General features: G+C 31.4%; 1 protein-coding gene across 1 annotated transcript; it reads right to left on the bottom strand.

Moving 5' to 3' along the window:
- Nucleotides 1-1,981: 1,981 nt before the first annotated feature.
- On the bottom strand, nucleotides 1,982-24,145 carry sepsecs (Sep (O-phosphoserine) tRNA:Sec (selenocysteine) tRNA synthase). Its single transcript, XM_073837255.1, has 11 exons — nucleotides 23,792-24,145; nucleotides 21,138-21,292; nucleotides 20,899-21,017; nucleotides 19,065-19,223; nucleotides 16,733-16,886; nucleotides 14,266-14,368; nucleotides 14,054-14,183; nucleotides 10,533-10,624; nucleotides 7,837-7,930; nucleotides 5,844-5,934; nucleotides 1,982-2,581 (listed from the first exon to the last, which is right to left on the bottom strand). Exons 1-11 carry the CDS (start codon nucleotides 23,903-23,905, stop codon nucleotides 2,335-2,337), a joined length of 1,458 nt encoding a protein of 485 aa, XP_073693356.1. The 5' UTR covers nucleotides 23,906-24,145; the 3' UTR covers nucleotides 1,982-2,334.
- Nucleotides 24,146-25,427: the final 1,282 nt, after the last annotated feature.

The following is a 25,427-nucleotide window of genomic DNA, read 5'->3' as shown; positions in this document are numbered from 1 at the left end:
TTGTAGGGCCGTTTTATGGGTATGTTTTTTTTATCTAAAAGAGAAATCCCAATTCAGTATTCAAATATGTAAGTTAAGGGTAGATGTGATTGATGATGAGAGGAAGTGAATAAGTGTAGGCTAAGAGGTTGGTAAAAGCTGCATTAGCAAAACAGTTAGATAAACAGTAAGAGGAGAGTTTATTACTAAGAGAGTAAGCGCAGGAGAGGTAGAGGACTGAGACAGAAGGCTTGCAGAGAACAGCAGAGGCTGATCTCACATAAATCATGAGCAGAAATGCTGCTGGACTGCATTAAATGCTTTACAGTGAGCTGATTCAACACCTCGCACGCGAAAACAGACACTGTGCACCTTCCTCTGATACGTCACACAACAGATGTTATTAAAAACGCTGCACTATTGTCTTACTGAGTTTGCACTTTACACGCTCCACTGAAAGTGATCGCTTTATAGCTTTAATGTCCAATCTTTAAAAAAAAAAAAAAACTTAATGGAAAATATTCTCACCTGAAGGACAAGAATAGGAAATGCTGGTACAGTTTAATAGATTTATTTCTATTGAATGGAATGGTTTGAAAAAGGTAGTAGAAAAAAAAATATTGAATGCATGCATTAATGAGCTTTTACTTTTAAATAATAATATAATAAAAATAAATAAATTAATATATATAAACATGTAATATTTTATGCAAGTCAAACATGTGTCCTGAAATAAATTAAATAAATACATTTATAAATAAATAAATAAAATAATATATTTGCAATACTATTTAGGGTCCTGAAAAATAAATGATCTGATATTTTTAACAAATAAACAAATTAACTAACAAAATATAAAGCGCAAATATTTTGCAGTATTTAAGGCAAGCTAAAATGTTTTTTTTTAATAAATAAAAACAAATTTCAACAAATCAAATTAGCTAATGTTTTATACTGTTTCAAATCAAACACGTGTCATGAAAAAATTGTAAAATACATTTGTAAAAAATAAAAAAATAATAATTTGCAATACTATTTTAAATCCTGAAAAATAAATGATCTGATATTTTTAAATAAACAAACTAACAAAATATAAAGTGCAAATATTTTGCAGTACTGTTCAAATAATCAAATAATTGTCCTGAAAAAAAAAAGCTTTTTTTTTTTTTAAATGTAAGCTAAAATTTATAGCTATTTTTAAAATAAAAACACACTTTAACAAATCAAATTAGCTAATAGCTGTTTTTAAAATTAATAAATAAAAATTTTATATTTTATACTGTTTCAAGTAAAACGTGTCCTGAAAATAAAAACTAAATAAATGTATAAAAATAATTAAGAATTTACGATACCAGTTTGAGTCCTGAAAAATAATAAATAATAATAATAAATAAACAAACTAACAAAATATAAAGTGCAAATATTTTGCATTACTGTTTAAAGTCAAATATATATCCAGAAAAGTAACTAAATAATTAAAAGCTATTTTAAAGCTAAAATTTAAAGCTATTTTTAAATTAATAAACGAACTAACAAAATAAAGTGAAATATACATGCTGAAAAAATAACTAAATAATGAAAAGATATTTTAAAAGCTAAATATTAAAGCAAAATATTTTTACTATTTTTGAATGAATAAATAAATATAATACAAATATTTGTGCAATATGGTTTCTGAAAATAAATAAATAATTAAAAGTTAATAGTCTATTGCAAGTCTTGCAAGGTTTAACTAAAGTTTATTAGCATACTGCCTAATATATACATGCACACATAAATATATATATTTTTTATATCTTAAGGACAGTCATTATTAGCACTAACTTGTCTCCAAGTGCCTGATTTGAGATTTTGTATATCAAATCATTATAAATATATAAATTGTAGGTAGTAATCGTAGGGCTTCATATTCTTTTGATATCATTTAGAACAGAGAACTCCTCTTCCTCTTTGCATTTCCTATTCAACCAATGAATAAAAAAGCAACAGCTCCAGACAGCACTTAAAATAATGAAATAATGTGTATTTATTGTAAGGGTTGCAAAGGCATGAAAATTCCGGTAAAGTTCCGGAATTTTCAAAAATCCCTGGAAGATTCCAAAAAATCCTGGAAAGTTTCCAAAATTTCTGAAATGCTTCTGAAATTTCCCCACATTTTTGCAACCCTATTTATTGTCAGTCAGGTCAAACAGCGTTCAAACACTGGTCAAAACTCTTCAGTTCAGCATGGAGAAAAGAAACAAATGCATTTGTGGCCATATGTTAATATATCAAACATTCTCACGCAAGGTTATTGCCACAAATTCAAATTATGATAAAATTATTCCTATGTATTAAACACTTTCACCCAGAGCATCAGGGTACGGTTTGGTCCTCCACATTTTCAGCAGCTGATCCTGACTCACTCTTCTCTGCAGAGGCTTCTTTGCTAAGGCTCTTGAGGCATTTATCGAGTCTCTTGATGCACAGTGTTATATCATCTTTGGTGATTCCAATAGCAGAGGCTGCGTTGAGGTACGGGCACGGATAGGCGTCTGCGTGGGACATGAAACCACGAAACGCGTGTCCGCTCACGGTCTGCTCCACACCCAGCGGGACGACCCTGCAATGAAATAATACATTATACTTCAAAAGTATATTTTTGAAAAACTACTTGCATATAATATAACATCAATGAAATAAGAGGCCAATTAAATGACTTAAAGCGAGACACTGCAGGTGAATAGGGTGAACAAATTAACTAATACTTATGACCTTACATAGCCAGTTGATTGATTACATTGATAATTGCAATTTTTTGCATCACGTTTTCTAAAATGTTAGGTTTAAATATGCCAATGAACTATTATTTAATGAAATATGCACTAATTTGCATGCATTTCTAGTACAAAAATCTAAACAACTGGATGAAGTCGGTTTCAAAATTCTTAATTTTTTTTTTACATATTAGAGTCAAATATTTTACAGAGGGGATGTTGGGCATCTCTTTTTATCACTTCAAGATTTTTTTTTTTTTTTTTAGCATTTATGTGGGTAGAAAGAAAGACATGAACATCTTGGATGACAAAGGGGTGAGTTAATTATTGGGAAATTTTAGTTGTGGAAGTGAACTAATTCTTTAAGCACACTTTAAAAAAGTGCACTTTGTAATAATGCAAACATTTCTGCTTTAAAATAATTTAGCAGACTTTTGATGAATGCACAGTCAACCTGGTGTATAAACCGAACTAAGATGTACTTTATCTAAGGGTTTTTCATTCGGACAATGAAAACAATGTTCGAAATTAATTCCGCCATCCTAATATTATCACTACAATGATTAATTTCTAGCCAAAGATGATAAATGAAACTGGTCCTCTAAAAGATTGATTAGGGCAAATAGAGTTGTCCTCATTATTACGCCGAAACAGACAGCGGTTATTTTCCAGCACGGTTCAGAGTTTTCTTTGCTCTTTCTAAATTCACCGCAGACACTTGGTTCAGTCTTTTATTCTTGTGTCATATTTATTCACGGCAGATTGACTGCATCATCTGTGACAGACTAAAAGGAGGTGGAGAGGATAATGCTACAGGAAAAACCCTTGAGAATGAAAATGACTTCCATTTAAATAATGAAAGCAGACAGCAGAAAGAAGGTTTCATCAATATTACAGCAGGTCAACTAGTGTCCAGCAGAACTTATTAAAGGAATAGTTCAGGCAAAAATGAAAACTTGCTAAATATTTATGAGTTTGAGTGGATGAGCTTGTTTCTTCATGAAAACAGATTTGAAGAAACGTTGCATTGCATAATTTGCTCACCAATGGATCCGCTGCAGTGAATGGGTGCCGTCAGAATGAGTCCAAACATCTGATAAAAACATCACAATAATCCACAAGTAATCCAAACCACTCCGGTTCATTAATAAACATCTTGTGAAGCCAAAAGATACATGTTTCTTAGAAACAAATCCATCATTAAGGCGTTTTTAATTTCAAACCGTTGCTTCCGGCTTAAAACACTGGTTCATAATCCACAATAACGCTTTCTTCAATGAAAAAGTCATCTTGAATAAATCAGGAGTGACATCTGCACAGATCAAGCACTGTTTATAAGAGAAAACAGTCCAAAACGGCTCTAAAACAAATATGTGGGTAGATTTTGATGTGAAATATGGATTATGGACTCACATTTTGGACAAAAGCGACTATTTAAAGTTAAAACACCTGATGGATTTGTTTCTTACAAACAAGAAGCTTTTAACTTTACAAGATGTTAATTGATGGACTGGAGTGTTGTGGATTACTTGTGGATTATTGTGATGTTTTTATCAGCTGTTTGGACTCTCATTCTGACGGCACCCATTCACTGCAGAGGATGGAATGCTACATTCCAACAAATCTGATGAAGAAACAAACTCATCTACATCTTGGATGGCCTGAGGGTAAGTACATTTTCCACAATTTTAATTTTTTTTAATCTTTTTAAGATGAAAATGACATGAAATTACCCATATAACCAGAAGATGGCAGCAGAGGATCAATCATTGGCTGCAGCTGCCATTTTAACTCCCTCGTTTTTTCAAAACGTATTGCTTTTTGATTTATTATAAAATTATTAGTGTAATAAATTGTAGTACTTTTACTGCACTGAAGTATATAGTATAGCAAGTGCAGAAAGTCATTAAAATAAATAAATAAATAAGCTAAGACACAAACAGCCTATAAAGGGTGAATTATTTATACTTATATATAGCTTACTACAAATTAAATAAGTCAAATATTAATGGTATCAGAAATAAATAAGGCACTCGATATGAATTTGAAATATTTTATATAATTTAATAACTACATCTTTTAAGCTGTATCTTGAACTGTAAAAGCTATTAAATAGCCTATATGTGACCCTGGACCACAAAACCAGTCATAATGTTAAATTTTACAAAACTGAGATATATACAGCATATGAAATCTCAATAAATAAGCTTTCTATTGATGTATAGTTTGTTAGGATAGGACAATATTTGGCCGAGATACATCTATTTGAAAATCTGGAATCTGAGGGTGCAAAAAAATCAAAATACTGAGAAAATCACATTTAAAGTTGTCCAAATTTAGTTCTTAGCAATGCATATTACTAATCAAAAATTACATTTTGATAGGTTTACATTAGGAATTTTACAAAAAAATCTTAATGGAACATGATCTTTACTTAATTGTATAATGATTTTTGGCATAAAAGAAAAATCAATAAGTTTGACCCATACAATGTATTTTTGGCTATTGCTACAAATATTCCCCAGCGACTTAAGACCCAGTCCAGGGTCACATATTTAACCAACACAAACTTGTTACTGCTGTAGTTTTGTTACTCTGAATTTAGTCTGAATCATTTAATGCACAGCTCTTTTTTTGACATCAGCTTGTCCGATGTTTCGTCCGGTTATTACTGTCAATCACAGCAATGACTCGCGCATATTTAGCCGATTTACTTGCACATTTTTTAAACTTGTGTTTGTCATTCTTTAAACGGGATACATGGACATTTGATCCTCTTAGACAAACAAAACTTTTCTTCAATTGTGAATGGATTATGTAGAGAAAACGAGCAAAGTTTAATAATGCATTAGTAAATGCTGAAATTGACATTAACTAAAAATAATAAATGCTGTAGAAGTAGTGTTCATTCTTAGTTCATGTAAACTGATGTAGTTAACTAGTGAACCTTATTGTAAAGTGTCACCAGTTCTCTACTTAAACACCTGTGTGAACTTGAAGAGACTGTGTTCACATCCACTAAACTTTTTCTCATTTTTGCTTTGAGGTTAAATTAGAGGTCAACAAATACTGATATACAAACAGGTGAGTGTGTGGTCAGTAGCTCACCTGGCTCCAGACACCTGTCTGGTGAAGAGCATGGAGCCCAGCTGCGTGACTGCTGCAGTACTGTGTGTCTGGAGATGGTTCAGAGACATAGCTGGAGAGCACAGGAAAATGGAAAAGAAGTGCACTTTAGCATAGTTTTAAAAATAATACTTAAGTGCGAACTGAATTTAATATTTTCAGACACTTATTTGCATGTTAATTGCAATTACATTAAAAAAAATGTATTTGTTTAAATTTACATTAAATGCAAATAGCTGAACTTTAAAGAGTTTTTGACACGTTTGAGTAGGACTTAAGCACATCTTTATAGGCAATTTCGTAATTATTTCTTGGAAATATGGTAAAAGTGTACTGCAAAGTGTACAAGCATTTATAATAAACTAAAATATAGTTTAATGTCATTTCTGTTGAAATGTGTATGTCATGTATTTTAAGTATATTTGTAATTACACATATGTAATGATGAAATTGCATTTAAGCACAATTAAAATATATTAACTTTAGATGTAATAATAAATAACACTATAGCTAAGATTATAATCAAGTTATTTACGTGGACTTTAGTATGCTAATAAACATACCCAGGTGGACAAAAAAGTGCACTAAAAATACTTTATTTCAGTACAGTTAGTACACTTTCAGAATGTTCTTAAAGTACGTAATAATTATTTAGTACTTCTTAAAATAATCTTAAGAACATCTAAGTGTACTCAATTGTGCTATTTTGGGACTCAAAGAATATGAACTAAATGTGCTTTTAACATACTATATCTGTATTAAAAAAACAATCTTTCATACACAAGCGTTAACTAATTATTTATACAGAATGAGTATATTAAAAACATTTTAGTTTATATTCATGGTGTCTCAAAATAGCAGTTAAATGTACTTTTAACAAATATTAAAACAATAATTTAAAATGTACTTCAAAGTAAAACTTTAACTTGACATTATTGCAAAGTGCACTTTTTAAAAGTTAAGAAACAATCATGAAAGTGTCTCTCTTTAAGTCACTTAAGTGCACTAAAAAAAACACTATTTCAGTACACTTAGCACACTTCCATAATGTACTTAAAGTTCTCTATTATCACACACTAATTTATCACTCAACATACTTAAAATTACTTAGTACTTAACACCGAAGAGTACACAACTGTGCTATTTTGGGATTCAATGAATATGAACTGAAATGTGCTTTTAACATACTATCTCTGTATTACAAAATTTATTCAGTCACTTAAACCAATCTTTCATACACGACTACACTTAGGTGTACTACAAGTGGTAACTAAATTCTTTTTTTTTTTACAGAGAGAGTATATTAAAAACATTTTAGTTTATATTCATGGTGTCTCAAAATAGCACAGTTGAGTAGACTTAGAGAGATTATCTTAAAAAGTCTTAGAATATTTTTAGCAAAGATTAAAACAATTTAAAATGTAGTTTAAAGTACAACTTTAACTTGACATTATTGCAAAGTGCACTGTTTAAAAGTGTACTTAAGTGTGTTAAGAAACAGTCTTGAAAGTGTCTTTCTTTAAGTACAGTAACTTAAGTGGCCTTTTATTGAATTAATATAGTATTTTCTAAAAGTAGTTTTTAAAACGTATAAACTTTTGATTGATTGGCCAATGGCACCACATAAACGCTCACAGTCCAAAGAGATTGAGAGAGATATTCTCACACTGAAACTGCCCAAAAGTTATTGAAAATGCATTTTAAACGTTGCTTGCACATGTAAACAAATATATTCGGTCAAAATACATGACCGTGTTTGAACAGTCATTAGTAGAGAAAGATGCTCTGCTTGGCCAGATGGTGTAATTACAGGATCTGCCAACAGGGACTAACAGGCTCATGCTCTTGGGCCACATGCAAAAAATTATTTTTAGAGCCATTTTCATTACAGAGAAAAACGTAAATCCGTGACATCCTTGTTTATTGAACTCTTGCTCATATGACATTGCACTTTACATTATGCATGACTTCTCACCCAGTGATATTGGATTGTGTGGCGTATGCAGCAGTCTCTCCCCATGTCTCTCGGCTAGAGCGCTCAGCTCCTCCGCCAGGTGACCGTACAGCTCCTGCGGGCCGTACAAAACTCCAGTTATAAATAGCTCTCCACACTCCACACTCACAGCATTTTTTCTGTCGCACATTCTGTTTTTTTGCTAATGTTGCATTTCTGTGTCTGCTGGCCTACAGTAAACCCAGCACCTGCTTTCCCCTCCAGCCACTCAAGCTTTCTCCTCTCCAGGCACAGATGCGATCTGCAGCCTGCTTTCCCATCTGAAGCTTTAAGATAATTGCATCACAGAATCAGCTGTGCTGGCAGAGCTGCGTTCCACCACTGGGATCAATTACAGATGAACTGTAGGAGCCCCTCAGGTTATGGGCACCTATTATGATGCTGTTAGTAAGACGCCTGAGATCTACAGTATGAAAACAAAGAGACAATAACCTGCTGCCCCTGACGGTTCGCAACATGCAGAAGCTCAGATTACGCAAATGAAAAAAAACTGTTAGAAAATAAAGTAAAAATACAGTTTACTTTAAATAAAACCAAGCTTGTGAAAATAAAGTGTGCTTAATTGTACTGAATGTGCACTTGTAGTGTACATCAAATCTCAAAAGGAAATTTTTAATGTGAAATGCACAGATATAATATCAATGAAATAAAAGGCCACTTAATTTTAGTTAGTGACACTTTCATGACTTAAGTAAACACTTAAGTACACTTTGTAAAATGACTGTTTACTTGATGTAAAACTAAACTTGTGAAAATGAAGTTCTTAATTGTACTGAATGTGCACATCAAATCTCAAAAGTACATTTTTATGTGCAACGCACAGATGTACTATCATTGAAATAAAAGGCCACTTAAGTTTAGTTAGAAACACTTTCATGACTTAAGTAAAAACAGATACACTTAAGTACACTTTGTAAAATAACTGTTTAATGGATGTAAAATAAATCTTGTGAAAATGAAGTGTGCTTAATTGTACTGAAAGTGCACTCAAGTGTGTACTTAAGTCATGAAATTGTCTCTCACTACACTTGAGTGGCCTTTTATTTCAATAATATAACATGGCATGTTTTATATTAAAAAAATTACTTTTAATATTGTATGTATACTACAAGTGCACATTCAGTACAATTACGTACACTTCACTTTTACAAGGTTGGTTTTTACAAAGTGCACTTAAATGTACTTAAGTGTGTACTTGCTCATTTTATATAGAAAATGTACTTTTAAGACTTGATGTACACTACAAGTGCACATTCAGTACAATTAAGCACAGTTAATTTTCACAAGGTTGGTTTTACACCAAGTAAACAGATGTAATATCAATTAAATAAAAGGCCACTTAAGTGTAGTTAGAGACTTTTGTGACTTAAGTAAACACAACTACACTTAAGTGCACTTTGTAAAAATACAGTTCACTTGTAATTTTTTTAAACAAAACGTGCAGATATATCAATGAAATAAAAGGACATGTAAGTGTAGTTAAAGAGACACTTTCATGACTTAAGTACACACTTAAGTTCAATTTGTAAAAATACTGTTTAATTAGTGTACATTTTTAATATAAAACACGCAGATGTAATATAAATGAAATAAGGCCACTTAAGTGTAGTGATAGACACTTTCATGACTTAAGTACACACTTAAGTGCACTTTATAAAAATACTGTTTACTTAGTGTAAAACCAACCTTGTAAAAGTGGAGTGTGCTTAACTGTACTGAATGTGGACTTGTAGAGTACATAAAATCTTAAAAAGAACATTTTTTTAATATAAAATGTGCAATGTAATATTAATTAAATAAAAGGCCACTTAAGTGTAGTGAGGGACACTTTTATGGCTTAAGTACACACTTAGGTGCACTTAGTAATATCACATTAAACATTTTACTTTATATACATTTTAAATAATAAATGTTGACTAAAATCAAAGTATTTAATTTTGTCAGTACATTCAACAGTACTTAAACCACTTTTAAATAACAATAGAAGTAATTATAAAACTACATATAAAGATGTACTTAAGTCCCACTTAAGTGGGTCAAAAAAGCAGCTAACTGCATTTAATATAAATTTATTTACATGTAATTGCAATTAGCATGCAATTAAATGTCTCAAAACATCACATTCAGTTCACCATTAAATATATTCTTTTAAAATATATTATTTTACTAGTACTCTTTTTAAAAGTATGCTAAGGTGTACTTCTTTTCACAAGGTTACAGTCCAGAAAATCATTCTCCTTTAGCTAAAACATATTAGAAACTGACTCTGACCACAGAGAGCATCCCATCTAGTCAACAAAAGCTGTAAATTATTAATAATCCGGATGCATTAGTGAATCAATAAGCTCCGTAAGTTTCTTATCACATGAAAGCTAATGGTGTTTTCCTGTATATACTCTTAGTCTCATTGGGATAATGTGCCCACCTGCCTCTATACCAGCAATTCTCAACCAGGGGGCCTCAGTAAACTTCCAACAGGCCTCAGAATGACTTACAATTATTTAAATAAAAAATAAAATTTAAAAAATGTAAAATGTGAAAAAAATCAATTCAAAACATGAATAAAAACTATAAAATTGTAAAAATAATAGTAAACTAACACTGCTACCTACATAATTTGAATTGATGAAGAATTTTGAGTTTCAAAAATGTTTCACCTTTCTCTCAGCCAAGAGTTTCTTGTAGCCATTGGCTCCCAGTGTAAGCAGCGTAATGAGAACATCTAGAGACGGGGATGCAGAAGCTCGACCTGCACAAAACACATAATCTCAATCCCTTTAAAATCAACAGTTTACAATAATACTGGTCAAGCAAAACTGTAATGCATTAAAATGTCATTGTTAGACTTCACAGCAGTTCATTGAGAAGGTCAAGAACAACTATAAGAATGCATGATACATCAGTACCATAACAGGGGATTTTATACGAATTTTGCATTATTGGCTGATATTGGATAACAGTTATCAGATTTTTAAAAAGTTTCTTAGCTGTAATCACTGATGTTGCATTTTTAAGCATGCTTATAGTTGCATTTATATAAGTATTTAATCTTTAAAAGCACAAATTATTTATTAACAAAATCTAAAAATTTATTTCACTTTTTGCTCATCCTGTACAATATAACATTAATCAGATTTGTTTTTAAGAATTCAGTGGTATTTATTGTATGTTTGTGCATGCTTATATTTGCATTTAGATATGCATCTAATGCTTAATCTTTAAAAAATTATTTAACTAAATATCACAATGAATATTTTTTTATCTTGTATAATATAATAGTTCAATTAACAATCTGATTTTTAAGACTTTTAGCAGTAATAAACGATGCTGCATGTTTGTGCATGCTTATTTTTGCATTTCAATATGCATTAAATGCTTCAAATTTAAAAGAACAAATAATTTATAAACAAAATTTCAAAATTAATCACTTTTAATTCATCCTGTACAATATAAGAGTTATCAGATTTTTTTTAAAGAATTTAGCTGTATTTATTGCATGTCTGTGCATGCTTATATTTACATTTAGATATAAGTCTAATGCGTAATCTTTAAAAGCACAAATAATTTAATAACTAAATATCAAAATGAATAGTAATTTTTTTTTCATTTTGTATAATATAACAGTTAACAGATTTTTTTTTTAAAGATTCTTAGTGGTAATGACTGATGTTTCATATTTATGCATGCTTATATTTGCATTTAGATATGCATTTAATGCCTAATCTTTAGAAGCACAAAATATTTACAAACAAAATCTCAAAATTAATTTCACTTTTTAGTCATCCTGTACAATAAAACTGTAATCAATTTCTTTTTAAGAATTCAGCAGTACTTATTGCATGTTTGTGCATGCTTATATTTGCATTTAGATATGCATCTAATGCTTAATCTTTAAAATAAACAAATAATTTAATACCAACATTTTAAAATTAATCACTTTTTATTTATCCTGTACAAAATAAGTGAGCTGTATTTATTGCATGTTTGTGCATGCTTATATTTGCATTTAGATATGCATCTAATGCTTCATCATTAAAAGCACAAATAATTTATTAACTAAATATTAAAATGAATAGCAATTTTTTATTCGTTCTGTACAATATAACAGTTATCAGATTTCTTTTTAAGAATTCAGTGGTATTTATTGCATGTTTGTGCATGCTTATATTTGCATTTTGATATGCATTTAATGGTTAAACTTTTAAAAGCACAAATAATTCAATAACAAAATATCAAAATTATATTTTTTTAATCTTGTATAATATAACAGTTTAATTAACAATCAGATTTTTTTAAAGACTTTAGCTGTAATAAAAATGATGCTTATATTTGCATTAAGATATGCATCTAATGCTAATTCTTTAAAAGCACAAATACTTTAATTACAAAATGAATAGCACTTTTTATTAATCTTATTAATCTAAATTAACTGCTATTATTATATTATTTTAAAACACTAAAGGTTATCATCCATAACAGCTTATTGCTGTCAGCCTGAATTTTAATACTGTTGCATCCCTGAGAGTACTTTGATTTGAAAACCTCTGCAGTAAAATCCCTTCATTAGCAGTACTCACATTCTGTTTAAGAGTAAAAGAGCTGAAAATGAGAATCAGAATGTATTTTAGTAAACCATCATCAGGCATTGTAACAATGGACCAAATTATAAGTGCAACCCCCTGTCTAACTCTCTCTAGCGCACCCAGAGAATCAATAGTAGTAGGAGTGTTTGGGGTTTCCTCTGCAGTGCAGAAAAAGGTGGGAGGGATACAGTATGCAGGACTCACTGACTGCAAACAAAACACACGGCAAAACTCTTCCTACAGTAGATCTCTAGAGACAGCTTATGCAAGAGAAAATACATGATGGAATATTACTGTATAATATCATTGAGACAATAATGATAAAACAGCTCAGAAAACAGCTGAAAAAGGGTTTTATACATTTTGTAGCATTCGTTGATTAGGCTTTGTCTAAAAACAATAGGAAAACATAAGCTGTGACAGTTAATATGCAATTTTATGTGTAGTCTTTTTAAGAACTCAGCTGTATTTATTGCATGTTTGTGCATGCTTATATGTGACCCTGGACCACAAAACCAGTCATAAGGTTAAATTTGACAAAACTGAGATTTATACATCATATGAAAGCTCAGCAAATAAGCTTTCTATTGATGTATGGTTTGTTAGGATAGGACAATATTTGACTGAGATACATCTATTTGAAATCAGAAATCTGAGGATGCAAAAAAATCAAAAAGACTGAGAAAATCACCTTTAAAGTTGTCCAAATTAGGTTCTTAACAATGCATATTACAAATCAAAAATTACATTTTGATATGTTTACAGTAGGAATTTTACAAAAAATCTTCATGGAACATGAACTTTACTTAATTTCTTATTGATTTTTGGCATAAAAGAAAAATCAAAAATTTTGACCCATGCAATGTATTTTTGGCTATTGCTACAAATATACCCCAGCGACTTAAGACTGGTTTTGTGGTCCAGGGTCACATATTTGCATTTAGAAATGCATTTAATGCCTAATCTTTAAAAGCATGAATTATTTAATAACAAAATCTCACAGTTAATTTTACTTTTTACTCATACTGTACACTATAACATTAATCAGATTTAAGAATTCAGCTGTATTTGCTGCATGTTTGTGCATGCTTATATTTGCATTTTGATATGCATTTAATGTTTAAACTTTTAAAAGCACAAATAATTTAATAACAAAATATCAATTTAATATTTTTTAATCTTGTATAATAACAATTAACAATCAGATTTTTTTAAAGACTTTAGCTGTAATGGTGTTGCATGTTTATGCATGCTTATATTTGCATTAAGATATGCATCTAATGCATAAACTTTAAAAGCACAAATTATTTAATATCAAAATTAATAGCATGTTTTATTCATCCTGTACACTATAAAGTTGTGATGCCTAAATTCACAGCATATAAATGAACTGATTTCATTTAGATGCTGTAGTGTTTACGCACATTTAATGTGCAAATGTTAATTTAATATATAAATGTTACAACTAAGAGTAGAGGATGTATTTTAGGACTATATTTCAGACTCGCAGCTGCAACTAAATACATACAGATTTCAGAAATTAGGTTTGTATAGACTCATCTATAACATTTGCTGTTTAAAGAGATTTTGCATACCTGGGTACATCTTACTGATGTCCTTAATGAAGTTCTCATCGAAGCCTGCGATGATAGCTCCACCAACTGGGACCATAAAGTTTTTATCAAGACTTTGGACAAAGGCATCGATTCTCCCAACGCGAGCCCCCTATGAAAACACTTCATAAGCAATTCGGTTTTACTGAAATAAAGTAAATCCTTTACACAATTTAAAAAGGTGGAAATGTTACCTGCTGAATGAGGTGCATGCATTTGGATGACTGCATTCCGTAGGCATTATTGACTATATGGGGAATATCATGCTTTGCACACAGAACAGCAAGTTCCTCTAGCCTGTAAAAAGATAAAGGAAATTAATGGACTTTTAATAAAATAAATTAAATGATTAAACTACATTAAATTAAGTTACAAAATAAATTTAACAAAATTTTAATTTAAATTAATTTATTTTTATTTTCTTAATTTTTTTTGTCTAAGCCCTCTATTGGTGAATCTCAAACAGTGTTAATTTCGTTGACGAATAATTTGTAATTTTTCGTCAATGACATTTTTTCAGACGAAAACGAGACAATAACGAAACGAAAACTCGCAGACACCAAAGCAGCGCCTCTCACACAGCACACAAAATTATGTCAAATTGTCCGTTTTGATGAGCATTGGAAAAAAAAAAAATGCTTTTCTTACTTAGATTTTTTTGTCTTGTTTCCAGCCAAAATATCTAAAAATTCTTAAATCAAGAAGGATTTTCTAGACAAGTAAAAATTATTTTCTTGTTTCCAGTGATTCTTTTTTTTTTTTTAAGATGTACCAATGTTTGCGTTTCAACAACGAATAATTTTCTTTCAGAAGAGTCATGTAATGGTTATGCATTACTTGTAATTATCTTCAGACTGAAATGCAAAAGAAAATGTAGTTTAAATCAAATATTGCATGAGGTAAATCCATTTAACAGCTGTCGAACATCTTAGGAAATGATGAAAGTGCCTATATTTTCACATATTGTGTGTATAATCAGTTTGAAAAGCCTGTGCATGTTTCATTCCAGTTTGCATTCCTGTGCAAAGCGACTGAAAACAAAAAAACATCCGATTTCACTCCTTGAAATCTAAAGACATGGTGCTTGGAAACAGGTGTGTGTTTGTTTTGAGCATAAATTAAGCTGTCGCTGTACTTGATTTCAGACGCATTCGCTCTCACTGCAAAAAAATGCTTTTCTTACTTAGATTTTTTTGTCTTGTTTCCAGCCAAAATATAAAAAAATTCTTAAATCAAGAAGGATTTTCTAGACAAGTAAAAATAATTTTCTTGAAACTTTCGTTTTTGCTTGAAACAAGCTAAATAATCTGCCAATGGGGTAAGAAAAATAATTTTGTTTTCTGTTTGAAATAAAAAAAAAATTCTTGTTCTAAGCAAAAATGCACTTAATTTTGACTTGTTTTTCCTGAAAACAAGATTTTTACTCATCTAGAATTTTTTTTTGATATTTTGGCTGAGAACAAGACAAAAAATCTAAGTGAGAAAAGTTCTTAGGTAGACATAAACAGTTGGGAGAATATCAGATGTGTATCAGTACATTGCATCTGTGCATTCAGTTTTAAAGGGACAGCAGCCTAATTTATTTGCTATTGTCTGTGGCACTTTAGTAGCCCTAATAAAGATTAATCTCAATTTATTTATATAAATATGTCTGCTTGAAAGAATGAAGAACGTTGTATACTAGTTATAAAGAATGCATAATTAGCCTGTATAACCATTGCTATTTCACTGAAAAGAAGACCATGTTCTTGTGTCTTTATGAAAAGTGGTTTAATTCAATTTTAATATAAAGGCGTGTTGTGTACCACAGCAGTTAAGTCTATTGATTAACCTGTAATATCAAACATATGCAATGAGTTTGGTAATATTAGGGAAATGCTTAATAAATGTACACATTACACTGTAACTAAACCCATTCGATTTTAGCCGACTAAAACAAGACTAAAACTAAAACACATTCAGATGACTAAAATATGACTAAAACTAAATGGCATTTTAGTCAAGAGACTATGACTAAGACTAAATCAAAACTTGCTGGTCTAAAAATAAATAAAGATAAAAAATATAAAAAAGAGAGAAAAACATAATATGCAAGAAAGCAATGACTTTTTGGGGGAAATATTCTTTTATACTTTACCTATACATGTTTAAGAAAACTTACTGTATATGTGACAGTGGTCCACAAAACCAGTCATAATGTTAAATTTTACAAAACTGAGATGTATACATCATATGAAAGCTCAATAAATAAGCTTTCTATTGATGTATGGTTTGTTAGGATAGGACAATATTTTTTTCAATATTTCTATTTGAAAATCTGGAATCTGAGGATGCAAAAAAATTAAAAGACTGAGAAAATCACCTTTAAAGTTGTCCAAATTAAGTTCTTAACAATGCATATTACTAATCAAAAATTACATTTTGATATATTTATAGTAGGAATTTTACAAAAAATCTTCATGGAACATGATCTTTACTTAATTTCCTAATGATTTTCGGCATAAAAGAAAAATCAATAATTTTGACCCATACAATGTATTTTTGGCTATTGCTACAAATATACCCCAGCGACTTAAGACTGGTTTTGTGGTCCAGGGTCACATATGATCAAATATTTATAGTAAAGAAACAATGTATTTTTTCTCAGTGGGTTTGACCTGCCTGTCAGGGACACGTGGAGCAAAACAGGAAGTTGTGGAATGGACACACAGGATGTTCTCAGCTCCCAGCTCCTCAATCTTCCTCTCCACCTCCTCCAGGTTTGTTCTCAGCTCATCTCCTTGCAGCACATTCTCGATCACCACAGGCTCAAAACCTTTCAAAACATGGAAAACATTTGATATAAGATCCAACTACAACTGTTTTTATGGCATTTCTTTCTAGTAATAGTAACTACACACACAAAAAAAAGTGCAGAAATTTCTAGTAAATTTCACAATAAATTACAAAGAAACAAAGTAACACTGAATTAAATGTGAAATTTTAAAGCAGAAAGACTTAAATAGTATTTGCTATAAAACATGCTCCAATAATCATTGAAAAAATTGAAAAATAGGTTTTACAGTTTACTAGTGAGTGTGATTATTATTTGGCTACACTTTAAGAAAGATGTACATATAGTCATGGCGTTATATAATGGCTAAGCTTCAGAAGTATGGCCCTATGATTTCCCGCAATGCAGAAAATGCAAACAAAATCAAGAAATCCAGTCATAAAAATGATCTAAAAGTCACTTTGTGAGCATTTTACTGTTTCTTTTGAGAAAAACTATTGTCATAAAGGTCTTCACAGCAACCCGTCAAAATAAAAGTTCGGTTTAACTTGAAGAAATTGTGACAGAAATTATTACTTAATGTAATGATAGTACTACTACTACTACTAATAGCATTATTAAAACATTATTTTTAAAGCAATATTCAGCAGAGAAATTATTCATCCGAATTTGTTTACTAGAAAACTGTAAATACACAACATAGTATTTTTGGGAGAAAAAAAGAAAGAAATGAAATAATACATACATTTTTCATCAAATCAACTAATTGGAGATGCTTTTTATTATTAAAATTTGTGCTGTCAAAGGATTAATCACAATTAATCACATCCAAAATAAATGTAAACGTATGTATGTATATATAAATAAACAGTTGACAGTTTTTTTAAGATTCTTAGTGATAATGACTGATGTTTCATGTTTATGCATGCTTATATTTGCATTTAGATATGCATAACCTTTAAAAGGAAAAATAAATGTTTTTTTTTTTTTTTTTACAAAATCAACTAATTAGAGATGCCTTTTGATTATTAAAATCAGTGCTGTCAAATGATTCATCACGATTAATCAAATCCAAAATAAAAGTTTTTGTTTACGTAATATATGTGTGTATACTGTGAATATTTATTATGTATATATAAATACACACACATACAGTGTATATTTTAAAAATATTGACATAATATATATCTATATTTATAGAAATGATATTATATATAAATATTCTTAATTAATAAAAATAATATATTTTTCTTTAATATATACAGGTGTTTGTATTCATTATACATAATAAATACACGATTAATAACATATGTGATTAATCGTTTGACAGAAACCATTAAAATTGAATCCAGAAAATTAATGGGAAACACAGAATTTGGTAAAAAAAATAAAACTGAATTTGAGGAAAAAAGTTAAAGCCTTAAAATGTGATTTTTGTTAAACTTTTAATAAAATGATTTCAATTCATTCAACATGCTTTTTATTAATATTTTTAATGTAACCATTAATACAGAGTCTAGAAAAAATTTAAACTAAAAAAATGGAATCCAGAAAAATTTAAATATAATAATAATAATAATAATAAAATGGCTTCCATAGAGCCCTACAGAATTAAATCAATACTGTTTTTGTTTTAACATAACATAATTTAACTTTTTTGTCAATTTAACAAACTAATTTAACTATATTGTTGAAGTTAAATATACATTTTCAATGAAAAACTTAAAAGAAAATGAGAAATGTTGCTTTTGCAACATTTTAAGAACTATACTGCCCTCCAAAGGCAAAGCGCAGTAACTACACATTTGGTCAAAATTGAGTTAAGGCTTAAAATGGACTTTGTGACAACTGTTTTGTCTTGTGGCAAAGTCTTCTGGTTCAATTTTGTCCCGTTTCAGAGAAACGTTCAGAGAAATGAGAGTGTCAACATGTTTAACTAGCTGTTGTAAAAACTTTAAAGGCATTTTTCTCAGTTTCAGTGTTCGCGTAGATACTGCACTTTGCCTTTGGAGGGCAGTATAATGGCTAAAACTAAAAGTAAATTAAAGATTTTTAAAAAATGGGGAAAAACAATGATAAAGTCACATAAAAAAAAATAATTCTAAAAATTACAACAGAAACAAATACAAATATAATAATTTAATAAATACTATAATAGTGAATAATTAAGAGCTACAATAATAGTGGCTTGAAAGGACTCTGGCCTTCAGTGGATCTTACCAGCAGTCACCATGGATTTAAAGCAGGACTTCTGGTCAATGCGAGGCCAGAGGATGTAACGCGCTCCAGGCCTCCTGTGCCTCAGTGTCAGGAAACACAACGTGAGACTCATTCCTGTGGCCATGGGCACCACGAAGCACGAGGACACGCTCCTAACACCTGAGAAAACAGACACAGACGTCCCCAAATCTGGGTTATTACCACTAACTGGAACTAAAACCATAAATAAAACCAGATAAAAAAAGTTTGTCAAGACAAACTTTAAGTTGGCTTAAGAAATCCGGTGTCATGAAAAAAACAGTCCCCACCCGGAATCGGGTCTCCATTAGGACCCAGAGTGATCTTATTGGTTCAACTGACTTCTAATGTGTATTATTTTTAGCACCTGATTACAATTCCTGCAAAATTACGTTTTATTTTATATAGTTAAAAATGCGTTATAATGACCATTAATGTCTTTTATATTGCATAGTAGAATTATGTTTTTAAAACATAATAGAACAGTGTTACAAGAATTAAGTTGTTTCTGTGTTCCAAAAACAAACCACACTTTTCATTCAAATTTTACATCTAAAAATGCAATTATTTTGTTACCTATTAGTCCACGTGCTGATTTTGTGGGGTAAATGTTTGTACTCAACACAAGTGAATTATTCTCGTTTTCTGAATATATATTTACCATGAATACAATGGATATATTATAAATAAATTAGCATTTATTGATCTTTAATATCGTCTCCTAACTGTAAGAATAAATACAGATGCAATGCTGAGGCAAGATATTACAGCAAATTAAATTAAAACCATTTAAAAATTGATTTACTCATGCATTATTTATCAGACGTTATAGTGCTATAGCATTTAACAGTTTTTTCCATAAATAAAGTATTGTGGATAATTACACATTTATAAGTTATTGAATTACTTTTTAATAGTATAATTACATCATTGTATTATATGTATGTTGCTTTTTATAAAAGAATAAAACATTTGTGACCCTGGACCACAAAACCAGTCATAAGGTTAAATTTGACAAAACTGAGATTTATACATCACATGAAAGCTCAATAAATAAGCTTTGTATTGATGTATGGTTTGTTAGGATAGGACAATATTTGGCTGAGATACATCTATTTAAAATCTGGAATCTGAGGATGCAAAAAAAATCTAAAAGACTGAGAAAATCACCTTTAAAGTTGTCCAAATTAGGTTCTTAACAATGCATATTACAAATCAAAAATGACATTTTGATATGTTTACAGTAGGAATTTTACAAAAAATCTTCATGGAACATGAACTTCACTTAATTTCTTAATGATTTTTGACATAAAAGAAAAATCAAAAATTTTGACCCATGCAATGTATTTTTGGCTATTGCTACAAATATACCCCAGCGACTTAAGACTGGTTTTGTGGTCCAGGGTCACATTTTTGATCAGGCATTACCATACCGGACCAGAAAGTTTAAAAAGTGTCAAAAGTTTTAATTAAGTTTGAGGGTTTTCAGTCTGAAATAGTCTAAAGTTTAAAAGCAGTTTTAAAAGCATAAAGTTGCCATATTGCTAGCATGATTAGCATGTTACTAGCATGTTGTTAACATGATTCTAGCATGATTAACATGTAACATCTAATTCTGTAAAATCTAATACAGCTATTAATTATATATATTATTTATATAGTTAATTAATTTAATATATTAATTAACTATAATTATCTAAACATGATTCTAAAACAACACTGGCACAAATGCAGTAAGAAAATAATCGGTTTGTTCTGCTTGGTGATGTTTCCCATTGCCAAAGCGTGTCGTTGTATAAAACCTAACAGACAGCACCTGTAAATTTCAGCACATCCAGCACGACTGAATTAGTGATTTTATTCAGGAGGCTTGAACCGGCAGCTTTGGGCTGAACAGCAGCAATGTCCCCCGACCGGCCGATGCCATGGATCAGTCTGACAGGAAAGACACCAAAGCCTTATATTACAAGACAGGTTATTGTAGACTGTTCTGTTTATTAAATGTAACTTCTTAAATGTAGAGATGTAGAAAACCTTCCAGCGACTGCATCTCACCTGTAATGTCTCCTGGCCACCAGACCGGATGCGACTCGTCCCTCTCTCTCTCCCACACCACAGTTCCCTAAGAAGTTATTGCTGTCCATGACTGCCAGCTCATTCAGAAAGAGCTCAATGGTGCTCTCACTCCATCCCTCCTCTGGACATTTGCCCTACAAGAAACCAGAAACCTGACCATTATAAGTGGAAGTCAGTTGGAAAATGTACCTTAAAACACACTTGAAACTTTGGTTTCACCATAAATCTCCACTTCAGTAGCACTTGCACACACCAAACTTTACATTTTCATTCTTGTCTATATCCTGAAGTTTTTTACAGAGGGATTTGTTCATATATAATTTGCTTGATTTTATACAATATTTTATTTAAAAAAAAAAAAAAAAAAAAAAAAAAAAAGAGTCAAGCCCGAAATTATTCATAACCTTGGCAAATTCTGACTTAAAGTTACTTTTATTCCACCTGCAAGTTTTTTTTTTATATTAGAAATGACACAGACGTCTCCCAGAAGATAATAAGACGAGGTACAAGAGGCATCATTGTGGAAAATATTATTACTCATCTTTTATTGAAATTTGAACAAAAAGTGTCAATTTCCAAAATTATTCATACCCTTCTCAATAATCAATAGAAAAGCCTTTATTAGCTATTACAGCAATCAAACGCTTCCTATAATTGCTGACCAGATTTTTGCATGTCTCCACTGATATTTTTGCCCATTCATCTTTAGCAATGAGCTTCAACTCTTTCAGGTTGGAGGGTCTCCTTGCCATCACCCTGATCTTTAGCTCCCTCCACAGATTCTCAATTGGATTTAAGTCAGGACTCTGGCTGGGCCACTGCAAAATGTTAATGTTTTTGTCTGCTAACCATTTTTTCACCACTTTTGCTGTGTGTTTTGGCTTGGTTTAATGTGTTTGTGCTGAAATGTCCACTGGTGCCCAAGGCCAAGTTTCTCTGCAGACTGCCTGATGTTGTTGTTGAGAATTTTGATGTATTGCTCCTTTTTCATGGTGCCGTTTACTGTGATTAGGTTCCCTGGTCCACCGGCTGAAAAACACCCCCAAAACATTAGGTTCCCACCACCATGTTTGACAGTGGGGATGGTGTTCTTAGGGTTGAAGGCTTCTCCTTTTTTACGCCAAATGAAGGCTACATCATTGTGGCCAAACAATTACATTTTTGTTTCATCTGACCATAAAACAGAAGACCAGAAGCCTTCTACTTTGTCCAGATGAGCATTTGCAAAGGCCAAGCAGGCTTTTGTGTGCCTTATCTGGAGAAGTGGTGTCCTCCTTGGTCTGCGTCCGTGGAACCCAGCAGTGTACAACATCCATTGGAGTGTCTGCCTTGAGATGTTGCCACCAGCAGAGCCCAGATTCATCAGGATGGCCTTGGTGGTGATCTCCCTATCCTCCTGGCCAGCACAGGTGACACTTTTGGCTTTCGACCACGTCCTCTGAGATTTTTCACAGTGAGGAACGTCTTGTATTTTTTAAATAATACTTTGCACTGTAGCCACTGGAACTTCAAAACATTTAGATATGGTCTTATAGCCCTTTCCTGACTTGTGAGCAGCCACAATGCGCAGCCGCAGGTCCTCAGTGAGCTCCTTTGTCTTAGCCATGACTGTCCACAAACCAACAGCAGAGAGCTTCTGTTTTTGACCTGTTGAGTTGATTAAAACAGCTGTTCCCAATGACTCAGAGTAATTAGGATGCTTTAGAACAGCTTGGACTATTTGGAATGGTATAGAACTTTGGATTTTCCCATAGACTGTGACAGTTTGCAAAGGGTATGAATAATTTTGGACATGCCACTTTTTGTTCAAATGTAAATAAAAGCTGAGAAATATTTTTTTTTTCACAATGATGCCTCTTGTACATCGTCTTATCATCGTTTGGGAGAAGCCTGTAGCATTTCCGATTAAGAAGAAAAAAACTTGCTGGTTGAATAAAAGTAACTTTAAGTCAGAATTTGCCAGGGGTATGGATAATTTTATAGTTTTAAGTATTTTCTGAATTATGGAGTGCCAAAATGAGAAAAAAATAAACAAGAATTTGAAACAGTGTTTACATTTTTTGTACTAGAAATGTATTCAAATTAGCGCATATTTAATTAAGTAATGGCTCATTTGCATATTAAAAACATTTTAGAAAGATTGTAATATAAAAAATGTAATTATCAATGCAATCAATCAACTAAGTAAAGTGATAACTATTAGTTAGTTGTATTTTTTACTCCATTCACCTGCAGAATCTCGCCTTAAATGTACCAAACTGCACCATCATTATTAAAAAGGTGTAATTACAAATATTTTTAAATGCATGACATACAAGTTCCCACAGAAATGACATTAAAGTACATTTTAGTTTACCATAAAAGCTTGTCGGTACATTCAGTAGTACTTTAACTATACAATTATTAGACGTAATTATGAAATTACATATAAAGACAGACTTTATTCCTACTTAAGTGGGTCAAAACCACTCTAAACTTCAGATAATTTTATGTAATATATTTTTTGACTGCATTTGTAATTCCAGGCATTAAAAAAAAAAGAGTTTCATAGCATTGATCCAGGTCTCCTTCCTGCAATGAAGCGAGCACATGTACAAATATAGTCCTCAAACATGTCAATTAGTCATTATTACCTGCTGTAAAAGCAGTCGGATGAGCTGCTCATGGCCTCGTCGAGCCTGCAGGCCCTGCCGCACATATGAGGACGAGACCAGCTTCTCACTCAGGTTGAAGTTTTCGTTGTTCATGTCCTTTGAGTCTCTCAGAAGCTCTGCAGGTGTCAGTATTTGTTGTTGTCAGTGACAAGCACGTGATGAACGATGTGTCTGCTGCTCGACACCGCTGTTTATCTGTCAATAATGTCTCCGCTTTACTAATGTGCCTGCGTGATAGTTGGACTACGGATAAGCAGATGTGAGGTTAAACATTTTCTAATATCTGAGTCAGCACGAGTTTCAAATCGATCAGCTTCTAACTGTACTGTTTACTTCCAGGTCGAAACTCCTCCTCTTAATTGCGTTTCAAAATAAAAGTCCCTGCGTCCCAATTCGCTTATACTATGCCCTAAAGGTATGTAGTCTTTTTGTGAAGAAAAAGTACATACTTTTGAGTGTGTAGCAGAATAGTAGGCAAGCTTTGGGACATACTACTTCGTCATAACTGCTTCTTTAACGGACGCTTTGTTGCTTAGTAACCTGAGTCCTGTCACTGTTTAAACCATAGATATATATATAGAATGACTAGATGTCTCGTCTGCGTTGCTGGCCAACGGAGTCGAACGTCCGCATATGGCGGCCATCTTACCACAGGCTGCTCGCTCACCCAATATATTGTGTTGATAGTAAAACATGTCATTTTTAAATAGCCATAACGTGCTCAATTTTTAATAGATTTTCGAATGGTTTGATTTATTATAAACGTCAAATATGTAGTTATGACACTGAATACTTTTTAATAATTATCTTATGTTCTAAAAAATAGAATAATGTTCTAGAATAGGTAGACTAAGCCTACAAGATTTCCCTTAATATACATCAAGAAACGCTGCATGTTGAAATCCCCACCTTGTACAGTGATGACAATTAGCCTTTTTCACACTTCCGTGTTTCTGGCTTCAGGATTGGTGCTCGCAGGGTAAAAGTTTTTCCGGTGACAGCAGCGGCCGTACTTAACATACGTCAATTCGGGAATCTAAGTCTATTTTTACAAAATAGATAGTATGATACTATGATATATATACCGGGGTTTTACTCTAAAAATAGCAAACATTTTTTCAAAAACTTTGTGTCAGCTTCTGGTCATCACAAATAGGCCTACTATGTTTATTTAATTATCAATGATAGCACTTATAATACAGTACAGTTTTGAGTTTTGCCGTTCTGTCTATTTGGTGCTGGCTGTGCATTATGAGTCTTCACGTCAGTTTTTTTTCCACGATTATTAATGTTGTTATTATTATTAAAGTAATATTGTATTTTCTACTTGCTTTGCATTATTCATTTTACGGTGTAAATGTACGTTGCATAATGTGCCCAGGGATATACATAATAAAATAATATAATACTAAACAAGACAATACTCCAATTAATGGCTTTATTCCATTTGGATCTGGATTACATTGCTGTATTGAGTTTAGGAATATAGAAACTATAGCTTGCGCTGTTGCGCATATAATATTGAGGAGTCAGCGGTCCGAGTGACCATATAAATCACAAACAAGTAAAAATGTTGTTTCTTTGTTGATTATATAACAACAACTTGGAAAACAAA

This window comes from Garra rufa, chromosome 3 (genome assembly GCF_049309525.1).
Source record: "Garra rufa chromosome 3, GarRuf1.0, whole genome shotgun sequence".
Classification (NCBI taxonomy): Eukaryota; Metazoa; Chordata; class Actinopteri; order Cypriniformes; family Cyprinidae; genus Garra; species Garra rufa.
This window is presented reverse-complemented; position numbering and strand designations above follow the sequence as displayed.